Source organism: Callorhinus ursinus, unplaced genomic scaffold (assembly GCF_003265705.2).
Source record: "Callorhinus ursinus isolate GAN/ISIS: 27379988/994484 unplaced genomic scaffold, GSC_fseal_2.0 scaffold33, whole genome shotgun sequence".
NCBI lineage: Eukaryota > Metazoa > Chordata > Mammalia > Carnivora > Otariidae > Callorhinus > Callorhinus ursinus.
The window spans coordinates 4,388,174-4,401,600 of NW_027397095.1; the positions used below are offsets into that span (position 1 = coordinate 4,388,174).

The 13,427-nt window shown below is 37.4% G+C and overlaps 1 protein-coding gene across 1 annotated transcript in view; it reads left to right on the forward strand.

The window, feature by feature from the left end:
- Positions 1-202: 202 nt before the first annotated feature.
- The window catches only part of ZNF280C (zinc finger protein 280C), a 57,194-nt gene continuing 43,969 nt past the window's right edge, over positions 203-13,427 (forward strand). The window contains exons 1-4 of the mRNA XM_025852544.2: positions 203-342; positions 4,578-4,623; positions 4,742-4,788; positions 12,045-12,191. Of these exons, the coding sequence (XP_025708329.1) occupies positions 4,758-4,788; positions 12,045-12,191 (178 nt within the window). The 5' untranslated portion in view covers positions 203-342; positions 4,578-4,623; positions 4,742-4,757. The remainder of the gene's footprint in view (positions 343-4,577; positions 4,624-4,741; positions 4,789-12,044; positions 12,192-13,427) is intronic.

Below are 13,427 nucleotides of genomic sequence, written 5' to 3' on the forward strand. Positions count from 1 at the left end.
ACCCTGCCCCTCCCCCCACGATCCGTGGCGCAGAGTCCACCGCCAGAGTGCCTCTGCCTTCGAGAAAGTGTAAGACCACGCACATGTCCGCGCCGCCCTCAACAGTCGGTTAGAAAAGAAACCCGGATGTGCAGGGGCGGGGAGGAGTTGGCGTCTACCCATGAGGCAGTGCGCGTAGTTATATACTTTCGCCTCGGTCTGAGGCGCTCATTCCGCGCTGGGAGTCGCCGCGGCAGCCGCCGTTTCTGTGGCTGCCGCCTAGTGTCTTCGCGCTCCTCCCTTTCCTCCTCCTCTTTCTCCTCCTCCTTCGAGTCCCAGTCAGGGCGACCTGCTCTGCTCACGGTAAGTGATCCCCCGCCCCCGCCTGCTTCTCGCTGAAGCCGGCAGCGGTTGTGGCACACGGCCGTGGCCGCATTGCTCTGAGGGTGGCGGCGCCGGCTTGAATCTGAGGGGGGCAGGTTGAGGGTCCGGATGCCGGCGTGTGTTGCTAGGATGGCCCAGGGAGCGGGGGAGGGGACGAACTTGGCGGCGCGGTGGCGGGTGGGCCACCATCTTGCGCCAGCCCCGGCGGGGGAGGGATCTCGGAAAGGTAGCTGCTCGGCGGCAGGGTTTGGTGGCCCGCTAAGGCCGTTGGCCGGGCGGGCCGCCGCCGCCGCCTCCTCACCACCCAGGGCCTGTGCGTCTTGTCAGTCCTCAGCCTGGTTTTGGCTTTTCTTTCCGGAGGCAACTCCCTTTGGTCTTTTGTATATTTGATACCAATGTTTGGTGAGACCCGCCCACCCTCAAGTCTCTTCAGTCTTAAGAGACCACAGAAGGTTCTGAACTTTCTGGCTTCTGGGCCTCTTGGGCCCCTCCTTTTCAGTCCCGGTTCCCCCGTCCAGGTTACTGGTCATTCAGTGCTGATACCCTTGTTCTTGCCAAAGGGACTGTGCTGCTTGTTGTAGAAATCGTGCTCCATTCAGTTATTGTCTAGAAGAGAAGAGCCCTGAGGAGAAACGTGGAGTTAGATACAGAATTTTTTAACAGTGAGATTTGCACGTTTGGCTTGGATGGAAAAAATTATTTCATTTTGAGGTTTTATCCTTCTCTAGACACAGAGGGAGTTCCTCTTAAGTTATCTCAGTTTTAATGCTTTTTTAAAGGAGAAATCATAGAAGAAAATGTCAAGTGAGCCAGCTTCTGCAAGCACAGGAGATCTTCATCCAGGGGATTGTCTTTGTTTGCAAAGATTTTTTAGATGTGTTTTATTTTTTTTTTTTAATCTGTGAACTTAAATTTTGCCTTTATTGTTTTCAGGTTTGGACTGAATTTTAATGTGTTTTTGTGCCATTAAAAATAAAATTGAAACCAAGAAATAGAGTTTCAAACTACAAAAGTCTCTTAGCATTTGTGAGATGTCCTGATTTGGGGGTTAATGTAAAAACTCAAGTTTAAGCAGAAACTTTACTGAGCTTATGAGGGAATTGGTTTGCTTATAAAATTAAGTTAGGGCTGTGTGCCCTTGGTGCTTTAACATCGGTACAAATTCCGCTATAATTGCGTCTTTCATTTGTATAGTCATTGATAATTGGTCCTTTTAAGGTGAGCTGTGGAGTGTTGGTAGAATTGCTTAGAAGGTGGGAAGACAGCCTCAAGGAGAAGACTTTCCCTGAGGCAAATTGGATAGGAAGTGATAGAACCAGTTCTTGAACCTAGGTCTTCTGACTTCTCCAATGCACAGTTCACTGTATCATGCCGCACTTCTAATGGGAATGAGGTGGTCAAGGAGAATAAGCAAGGACACTCACCTAAAAAAATATGGGAGCTATTTTTCAATTCCCCTTTCCTTTATATTTTCATTTTTAAGACTTAATATCTTTTCAACTTTTTAGTATTTAAATGATATCGTTATTATTTCTAAGCATGTTGAAATGTTGAAGAATAGCCCATTCTTCCAATAGCTCATTTTTCCATCAGAAAAAGTTGTCATGTTGAAGGGCTCCAAATTTCAGCTTCCCTGTTTAACCCATTTCCTCACTTAAGTTTTCTAGTCCAATCTGATTTCTTCAGCCCAGTGTTTTACTACCCAGCACCAGCATTTTTAGTAGAAAAGGAGAGTTAAGTGGAAAGAGTATATAATTCAGTATCCTTGCTTCTCTCTCATTTGTTTTCTTTATTAAAGAGGACATTTAGAACCATATCAAAAAAATTGTTGCTGTTGTTATACTAATTGGACAGGAAAAATATTTAGCTGAAACGTGATTTTTGTGAATAGAAAGTAATCCATAGTTTAGTGACTGGATATAGGAAACATATTGAAAACATAGTTTGTTGTTTCAAAAGTAACTTTTCAAAGAACAGATATTTATGATATATTGAGTAATTAAATATACAACGCTGAATATTTTTTCTGTCCTCCCGCTTCAGGGAGGGACTTGAAAATGTTTGGTTTTCATAAGGTTTTAAATAATGACTCAGGAAGACATGGTTTACTCAGTAATTTGTATCAAAAATGTGTTTTTGATTCATTCTCTGCAAAGCAGTTTTATTTTAAGGAGTGGTTTTATTAACCCTCAATATGTCAAGGAAAATAGTGATCTCTATGTATCATCTGGATAAAATGGACCATTTTATTTTATTTTTTATATTTTAAGTCCTTTTACAAATAATGTACATAAAAATAAAGAAATAGTGAAATCAACTTTATTAGATATTTAATAAGGATTGAAACATGGTGTACTTCTTTGTATATATTCAGAAAAAAATACATTTTGGAAGCTGATAAAGAATCCAGCTGTCTTTTATTAAACAGATATTAAAGACATTTGCAAAAATGTAAATCAGTGCCACTCATTAAATTTTTTGTTTTAGAAAATGGTTATTTTCATTAAAATATTTATATGAACATGTAGTGGCCTTATTACTTTAAATAAATTAATACATATTTAATTTTTTCTCATTTTCAATTTCTAATATGGTAAGTATCAATAGATACAATCCATATAAACAAGCTCATTTGGGTCTTCAGGTTTTAAGAATGCAGAGAGGTCCTGAGACATCCTGAGACCAAAAAGTTCGAGAACTACTGGTCTGGTGTACATTATTGGTGACAATATCTTAGCAGTTCTTTACATCAACTAGGATTTTGTTTTCCTTTAGTGTTTATATTCATCAACTTGTAATATGACTTCCAGTAAAGAAGGAAAAGTTGAGTAAAATAATGTAAAGTACGGTACAGTAATTTTTCTTGTGCTTTATTTAATCTTCCTAATAATGCTGCAAGGAAGATACTACTGTTTTTACTTTACAGGTAGTATAACTAAGCTCAGAGAGATTGATTAAACATCCTGTAGGTTTGGCAATCAGAAAGTGGTAGATTCAAAATTCCCAGTTATTCAGCCCTTATGTCAAGTGTTTTCATCATTGTACTCTACTCTTTTATTTGACATTTTCCATAGTGGATAAGTTTTGTCCCTATAAAATGTGAATTAATTAATAATACTTCCTGAGATTACTTTAGTAATTAGTGATCATAGAATATCTTATGAAACTTATATAAAATATTTATTATATAATTTGGCTTTGAAAAGCCAATTATTTTAGTCTTTTCTGCATATGAAGTGCAATAAAAACATTCTTATAGGTAAAATCTTTACCTTGAGTATGATATAAAAATTACTTTGCAGAAAGTAAATTTTATAGCACCCCACCCAAAAAACTAACATAAAAGAAAATGTTTTAAAATATAAGCAATCTTAGCAAAGTATTATGCTAATGAACTTCAGTTGTAGTGTCAACTAGCTACTTTCCACAAATAGATGAAATCTGAATGTCGACAGAGGGAAAAAAATGAAAACCTAAATAAAATAAGGGGGAAATAGGAAAGTTATTAAATAAATATCTTCTCAAAATATGCCAGGACTTCATGTGTTCAGACTTGCAAAAAAATAAGTCCCACAATGTAAAAATTTCTTAAAAAAAAAAAGATGATGAGCCTAAGTTTTCCTTCTAAGTTATATGTGATTTGTTCCCAAAACCTGGTTTGAGAGTTTGAATTGTTTAGGTGTCAATGAAATTGTCTAAGGAATTAAGGTATATCCCAGTGTTCCTTGCATTTGAGTACCGTGGCAATTAATTTCTGTTATAAGAAAACATTTTCATAGACATCTTCCTACTTAAAGTGTTTAAAATAGGGGCGCCTGGGTGGCTCAGTTGGTTAAGCAACTGCCTTCGGCTCAGGTCATGATCCTGGAGTCCCTGGATCGAGTCCCGCATCGGGCTCCCTGCTCAGCAGGGAGTCTGCTTCTCCCTCTGACCCTCTTACCTCTCGTGTTCTCTATCTCTCAAATAAATAAATAAAATCTTTAAAAAAAAAACTTATTTGTAATTTAACAGTTCATCAGATTTCTTCGAGTAATAAATGCTTAATACGTTTCAGAATTTTATGTACTAAATTTGCATTTATAATTAGGTAAAGTCAGTAGCATATGTATATCAAACATATCAAACTCAAAAGGTAAGCTCTTTGTAGGAGAAAATGATTAAATGTGAATACATTTAACAAATCCACCCTAATAGTAGGTATCTTTATCTTATAGGGCAGAAAACTAAGACTTAACTTGCCGTCTTCTCTGGAGTCATATGGTGAGTTTGCTGGAGATCAAAATTAGACCCAAAGATTTCTAAATCCCAAGTGTCATGTTTCAATATTTGGTGTTAAAGTAACTCATAAAATTGATTGATGTCATGTGTTGGTGCTTAGGTGACTCTGCAACTTGATGGACGACGACAACCCTTTTCAATCAAAAAGTAAGTATTCCTGCTGCAAGTGATACTAGTATGCATGGCTTTTGTACTGATTTACCTTCATGACAGAAGGTAAAAGAAACAGAAGTATGCACATTTTAAAAAAACACTTAAATTTATTAAAGTAATGCATGCTCATAGTAAAAAAGAAAATATACAATAAAAATGTCAGTAAAGTAGAAATGAAGTGTTTCTTCCTGAGCTTCAGAGATAACTACTATTATTGGTTTGGTACACATAATCACAAGCTTTTTTCTTTTTTTTTAATTTAAATTCAATTAGGCAAGGTATAATACATCATTTTTTTTAAAGATTTTATTTATTTGACAGAGAGAGATAGCGAGAGCAGGAACACAAGCAGGGGGAGTGGGGGAGGGAGAAGCAGGCTTCTTGCCGAGCAGGGAGCCCGATGCAGGACTCGATCCCAGAACCCTGGGATCATGACCTGAGCTGAAGGCAGACACTTAACGACTGAGCCACCCAGGCGCCCACATCATTGGTTTTTTTATATAATGTTCAATGTTTCATCAGTTCAATATAACACCTAGTGCTCATCACATCACGTGTCCTCCATCCTTAATGCCCATCACCCAGTTATCCCATCCCCCCACCCACAAATTTTCTTCTATGCATAGTCAAAAAATTTCTAAATAAGACCATACTATATATGCTATTATGTGCCTTTAAAATTTTTTTACTCAACAATCTATCTTGAATATATTGACAGTGGTAGTACCCCGTTAAAAAGAATGAGGAAGATCTATGTGTCAGACATGGTATCAAGACCATGGTATCAACATAGATATAAATTATTTTTTTATTCTCTATATACATGAGTGTCCCTCATTTTTTTTAAATTTGGCATTGCCTGACTGCCTAGTTTCTTAGTTCACTGATTATCATGTTAAGTGCTGATGCTTATCCAGTAGACTACTATGTATAGGAGGAGATACAAAGGAAGAAGAAAATAAGTTCTTCACTCTTCCTTTGGATCTTACTTTGGTGTTAGACGTGTACAGTAAAGAAACACACTTTAAGAGGGGTGTCTGGGTGGCTTGGTGAGTAGAGCATCTGACTCGATCTCAGGATCATGAGCTCAAGCCCCACATTAGGTGTGGAGCTGACTTAAAAAAAAAAACCACATTAAGAAATAGTGAGCAATTTGAAATTATAAATAGTAAATCTTGAACCGTATGGTATAGAATGCCAGTGTAGTAAAAGGTGGAAGAAAAACAAGGTCTACTGGTTTACTGAGGAAGTTGTAACTGAACCAAGAGTTGGGAATTAAGATTTTGTTGAGTATTTACTTGAGGTTAGGTTAGGAACTTTATATGACATTTTTCTCAGTCTACATTGCCACTTCTATTAGGTAGATATTGTACCCATATTAGAGGTGAGAAAACAAGATCCAAGTAATTTCTCCAGAGTCACGTGATTAGAAATGGTGCAATGGAGATTTGAGCTATTCACTTTGATGTCAAGTCCATGCTCCTTCTACTATACTTGAATAACATGGACAATATAAGGTAAAGAGGAAGAATATTTTAGTTAGAATAAACACTACAAAGGAGGACTCCAGAGGACACAATGAGGATGGTGTTTTCAAGTATTCAGAATACGCAAATGCTAAACTGAGTTACTGTTTTAATTATTTGACTTAGACCATTCTGTGTATGTGTTTTCGAAGTAAAGTTAGAAAAGAAAGTTCATAAAACTGGTTACATTTGGAAGGGTGAGAAGGTTTTTGTTTTGTTTTGTTTTATGGTAAGTAGAGCACTAAACATTAAACAACATTATGCCAAGAAATTATTTTGGCATACCTATATAGATGAGGAAATTAAATAATTTTAAAAGAATAGTGCCGGGCGCCTGGGTGGCTCAGATGGTTAAGCGTCTGCCTTCGGCTCAGGTCATGATCCCAGGGTCCTGGGATCGAGTCCCGCATCGGGCTCCCTGCTCCTTGGGAGCCTGCTTCTCCCTCTGCTTCTCCCTCTCTCTCTCCTCCTCTGTCTCTCATGAATAAATAAATAAAAAATAAATAAATAAATAAAAGAATAGTGCCTATTTGGTTTTTTTTAAAGATTTTATTTATTTGAGAGAGAATGAGAGAGAGAGCATGAGAAGGGGGAGGATGAAAAGGAGAGGCAGACTCCCCACTGAGCAGGGAGCCCGATGTGGGACTCCGTCCTGGGACTCCAGGATCATGACCTGAGCCGAAGGCAGTCGCTTGAACCAACTGAGCTACCCAGGCACCCGAATGGTGCCTATTTGTTATGGTGTTTCTTTTGTAAGCCATCCCCAAATCATTGTTTTCACACACGAATTTTGAGTCAAAATTAGAAATGACATTTAATCTAGTAAAATCACCTTTAGAAATGATTGCATTAAAAAAACAAAGATATCATTGTCTAAGAAAAACAGATGATTATTGTCTAAGCCAGAATCCTGGAATTATTATTTTGTTTTGTTTTGTTTCCTTCTAGTTGTTCTTCCACCCACATCTCACTCCATATATCTAGTACCACTTGTATTCATCCCCATTGCTATTATATTAATTTAGGGGCTCCCTTAATACTTTTTTTAAGATTTTATTTATTTGAGAGAGCGTGTGAGCACAAGTGGGAGAGGGGCAAAGGGAGAGGGAGAAGCAGACTCCACTGAGCAGGGAGCCTGACATGGGGTTTGATCCCAGGACCCTGGGATCATGACCTGAGCTGAAGGCAGTCGCCTAACCAACTGAGCCACTCAAGCACCCCCCTCAATATTTTTTTAAAAGCAGAACAATGCATGCATAGTTCTAAAAAATAATCTGAAAGTTATAAAGTTGCATAACCACAGTTTCTTGAAGGGTAAGAGTGAGAGAGAGTGGTGTGTATGTGTTCTGGGCCTGTTACTCCCTGTTTTTGCAAGGCATTCACTTTCAATATTTTAGCTTTTTTTTCCTAATAATTTCCATATTTCTAAATTAAAAAAAATTTTTAAGATTTTATTTGAGAGAGAGAGAGAGAGCACAAGCCGGGGGGGAGGGGGGAGAAGCAGAGGGAGAAGCAGACTCCCCGCTGAGCAGGGAGGCCCAATGTGGGGCTCGTTCCCAGGACCTTGGGATCATGACCTGAGCCGAAGGCAGATGTTCAACTGACTGAGTCACCCAGGCGCCCCTCCATATTTCTAAATTTTTAAAACACACATACTCCTGTCTCTTAAATCATCATTTTCTTGCCATTATCTAATAATTTTTCTATCAATGGAACATGATGATTTTAGTTTTCTTACACTTACCCCTCCCTCTAAGCATCTCCCACTGCATTTATATCTCAATTTTTGGTTAAATCATCTTAAATGTTTTTATTATAATGGCCATAATAAATATTGTTCACTGATGAGTGTAGTGCTATGGTATTAATATGTTATGGATATATTCCCTTTTTCTCTTTTTTGTATATACCCAGATACTTAAATTTTTAATTTTTTAAAATTTGCTAAATTTTATTTTATTTTTTATTGAAGTATAGTTGACTGAATTTGCTAAATTTTATTAAAGTCTATAGCCAAGTCTTCTTACACCCTTCCGTAGCCTCTTAACTCAATTTTCTACATGGTAAAACTTGTCAGGTAATCTAACATTTTAATTTTTGAATGTGTGTGTGTGTGTGTGTGTGTGTGTGTGTGTGTGTGTGTGTCTGTCTGTCTGTGTGTCTGTGTGTCTGTGTGTCTGTGGTCTCCTGGAGACATTCCTCCTGGGAGTCATGTTCTCTTGCTCTACTCTGGCTGGTTGTTATCTAGACCTATCGAACAGCTATTATCCTGGGACTTTCCTTTGTCTTTGTATTGTATTGAATGTCATGTTTTCTGCATTCTGTATCTTCCTCTTTCTTTTTTTTTTAAGATTTTATTTATTTGAGAGAGAGAGAATGAGAGATAGAGAGCACGAGAGGGAAGAGGGTCAGAGGGAGAAGCAGACTCCCTGCTGAGCAGGGAGCCCGATGTGGGACTCAATCCCGGGACTCCAGGATCATGACCTGAGCCGAAGGCAGTTGCTTAACCAACTGAGCCACCCAGGCGCCCCTCTTCCTCTTTCTTAAGTCCCATATTTTGGTGGATTCTTCCTAAGAAAGAAAGGGTGAATGGGGGGTAAATTTTGCGTGATGTTGGTGATCTTTATTTTTGATGAAAGAATATGTACCTCTTGCTTGATGAAAACCTTGGCTGGTGGGTATAGAATTCTAAATTGAAAATTATTTTCACTAATACTTTTGAAAGCATTATTCTAACTCTCTCTTGTGCTGATTTTGGGATAGTTTCCCTCTCCAGCATTCTCAAGTCTTATGAGAGATTCCTCTACTGTAGACTTTTTTTCTTGATTTTTGTGCTGGGTCCTGGTAAGCCTTTTCAATCTGGACATTTATGTCCTTTAGAAGTAGAAATTTCTTTTGTATTTTTCCTTTGATTATATCCCCTTTTTTCTCTGTTATTTTTCTGGAACTTTTATTAGGTGAATTGTACCTTTGAAATTGATTTCTAATAATCTCATCTATTTAGTGTATATCTATTTTTTGTCTTTTAGTTCCACTTAGGGGACAGTTATTCAACTTTGGCATTTGTGTTTTTGGGTTTTTCTTTTACTGAATTTTGGCTGTCTTATTTTTAAACTTTTTATTTTCTGAATGTTAGTTTTTATAACATACTTTTTATAACATTTTATAACATAACATTTGTTTCTCTAAAAATCCTAATTACATTCTAATAACTTTTGCATTCTGTACTATCTCTGTTTTCTTTAAGAGCTTTTAATCTGTTTTATTGTTTTGGTCTTTCACATTGGAGGTTTAGTCATATTTCTGGTATTCAGTGGTTGTCTATCCATATTTAGGAGGCACTAAAATGCTTCCTCAGAACTCTGAATGGCTTGGTCAGTACTAGTAGGCTGGTGGTATTCACCGTATGTTCTTTGCTTAGTTTCTTCAGGTGAGAAACGTCTAATCTTTCCTGGGATAGAATAAGCCTCAATTAAGTCCCCTATTTTCATTCTTGCACTTCATCCCTGCTTTGCTCTGTGCCTGGTGTTTATGGACCTAGTTCAGTTTTTCTAGTATATCTCCAACCTGTTGCCTCTTATTCTTAGCTTACCTCCTTTTTGTTAATTTAAAAGTTTATGGGGTTTTTTTTCAGATATAGATATAATAGATATATATTATTTAAGAGATATATTCTGTTCATAAAACTGAAACTCCTTTTGATTGGATTTGATTATTCTTTTTTAAGTTTTTATTTAAATTCCAGTTAGTTAACATACAAGGTAATATTAATTTCAGGTATACAATATAGGGACTCAGCACTTCCATAAAACACCTGGTGCTCATCACAAGTGCACTCCTTAATCCCCATCACCTATTTCAACCATCATTCCCACCACCCCCCCAACCACCCCCGACCCCGCTCTGGTAATGATCGGTTTGTTCTCTGTAGTTAGGAGTCTGTTTCTTGGTTTGCCTCTCTCTTTTTCCCCTATGCTCATTTGTTTTGTTTCTTAAATTCCACATATAAGTGAAATCATATGGTGTTTGTCTTTCTCTGACTTATTTTACTTAGCATAATACTCTCTAGCTCCATCCACACTGTTGCAAATGGCAAGATTTCATTCTTTTTATGGCTGAGTAATATTCCATTGTATACACATACCACCTTTTCTTTATCCATTCATCAGTTGATGGACATTTGGGCTATTTCCATAACTTGGCTGTTGTAGATAATGCTGCTATAAACATAAGGGTGCATGTATCCCTTTGAATTAGTATTTTTGTATCATTTTGGTAAATACCTAGTAGTGCAATTGCTGGATCGTGGGTAGTTCTATTTTTAACTTTTGAGGAGCTTCCATACTGTTTTCCAGAGTCGCTGCACCAGTTTACATTCCCACAAACAGTGCAGGAAGGTTACCCTTTCTCCACATCCTCACCAACACCTGTTGTTTCTTGTGTTCTTGATTTTAGCCCTCTGACAGGTGTGAGATGGTATCTCACTGTAGTTTTCATTTGTATTTCTTTGAAGATCAGTGATGTTGAGCATGTTTTTACGTGTCTGTTGGCCATCTATATGTCTTTTTTGGAAAAATATCTCTTCATATCTTTTTTTTTTTTTTACAGATTTTATTTATTTATTGGATAGAGCACAAGTAGGCAGAGCGGCAGGCAGAGGGAGAGGGAGAAGCAGACTCCCCATTGAGCAGAGAGCTCAATGTTGAGCTCAATCCCAGGACCCTGGGATCATGACCTGAGCCGAAGGCAAACACTTAACCAACTGAGCCACCCAGGCGCCCTTCTATTCATGTCTTTTGTCCATTTTTTAATTGGATTGTTTTTTGGGTCTTGAGTTGTATCGTTTTTTTGTATATTTTGGATACTAACTGTTTATTAGGTATGTCATTTGCAAATATCTTCTCCCATTCCATAGGTTGCCTTTTAGTTTTGTTGATTGTTTCCTTCACTGTGTAGAAGCTTTTAATTTGATGAAGTCCCAGTAGTTTATTTTTGCTTTTGTTTCCCTTGCCTCAGGAGACATATCTAGTAAGAAGTTGCTACAGCTCATGTCAAAAAGATTACTGCCTGTGTTCTCCTCTAGAATCTTAATGGTTTCCTGTCTCACATCTTTCATCCATTTTGAATTTATTTTTGTGTATGGTGTAAGAAAGTAGTCCAGATTCTGGGGCACCTGGGTGGCTCAGTGGGTTAAGCGTCTGCTTTCGGCTCAGGTCATGATCCCAGGGTACTGGGATCGAGCCCTGAATCGGCTCCCTGCTCAGCAGGGAGCCTGCTTCTCCCTCTCCTCCCCTTGTTTGTGCTTTCTCTCTCTCTCTGTCAAATAAATAAAATTTTCAAAAAAAAAAAAGTGGTCCAGTTTCATTCTTTTGCGTGTCGCTGTCCAGTTTTCCCAACACCGTTTGTTGAGGAGACTATCTTTTTCCCATTGGATATTCTTTCCTGGGTTTGATTATTCTTTTTTTTATGTTTCAGGTTTTTATTGGATTTGATTATTCTTAAAATTTATTGACAACTACTAGTAACTACTGTCGTCTGTTACTTAGCCAGCTAGCTTAATTTTACTAGTTTACTAGTTTAGATCTTAGAGATTGAGTTGAGTTGTACTGACTGTAAATATCAATTCAATAATTAATTTTAAGATTATTAAAGTATATCTTAAATATACTATGCATTGCAAAAAGTTATTTAAAAAATAAGATGCGTTTCTCTCTTGAAAATTAGATAACCCAAAAATGGCAGAACTCTTTATGGAATGTGAAGAAGAAGAGCTGGAACCATGGCAGAAGAAAGTAGAAGAAATTCTGGATGAAGATGATGATGAGCTGATTTTTGTTGGAGAGATATCAAGTTCAAAACCAGCCATTTCAAGTAAGCATTTATTTCAGTGAAGTAAAGTTTTGTAAGTTGCTGTTTCTAATAGAAAAACCTGTGAGCTGTCTTCTATGTCCTTGTTATTCTGTAAGGAGTTGAAGCATACAGATCAGTAAGAATTTGTGAGAATCAGAGGGAGGATGTGATTGGGGACTTGAGTAAGGTCAGAGGTTAAAATATCATTCGAGAGAAAAGGGAAATGTTAACTAAGGTAACTAAAGGTTAAGATTACCTGACAGCATTATAGGCCTTCTGAAATTGGAAATCTTAAGTTTTAGTGGAGCTAAGTAGCCTATTCACCTGTTTGTTAATTTTTCTTTTTCTCCCTTAAGTCCAAGCACACCTAGAATAGGAAGTGTTTGGAGTGCTTTGCTTAAAATATCAGAATACTGAATAAGTTTGTGTTAGTCTCTGGTGAGGGTTCTCACATCCAGACAACTGCCTCATCACAGTGTCATCTTGAATCATGGCTACAAAATGAACAGGCACTGCATGATTATACAGTCTCTAGTATGTGTACCAACATGAGCTATAGTTTCTGGCCACACCCATCTTCCAACAACTCCTGATTATATTCATGAAGGAAGGAGGGTCTGGTCTTTAGCTACTGTGCTTGTACACTGCAGGCGGTTAGCACACTTAATCCTCATGGCTTTCTAGCAGAACACGTTCAGTAATTTTGTAGATTGTTAGATTTCAGTTAGAGTTAGAATTGCCATTGTGATAATATTATAGTGAAGATATTGATGACACTTGTTAAAATGTTCAATAAAAAATGTGTAAAGTGCAGAGGAACAACATACTGAATTTCAGGGGAGAAAGAGGAAATAGATTCTTTTCCATTATGTTTACTTTTTTTAAGCCAGGAGAATTTAGCAAAGAATGTAGCCAGCATACCAGTGTTTTCTTACCTACCATGGCAGTGTGTAATATTGTGGTTAAGAGATGAGTTTTTAATTTTCTGAAAGCCCTGTTTTTGCTTCTCTTGACTCTAAACTTCAAATAGCACTTCTATTCAATTTTATCAGAGATAGAATTTAATTCTCAATATCATTTCCTGGGGCAAATTGAGAGGTGCTAAGTGGAATGTTACTTCAATTATAAAATGAAGTATGTTGGCATGTTTGTTGCTGATAGTGGAACAGAATATTATAAATATTGTTTCCTAGTTGCTGTGATTATTTTTATCCTGAAATATTATCATATTTCAGATTATTATTCAGATCATCTTAT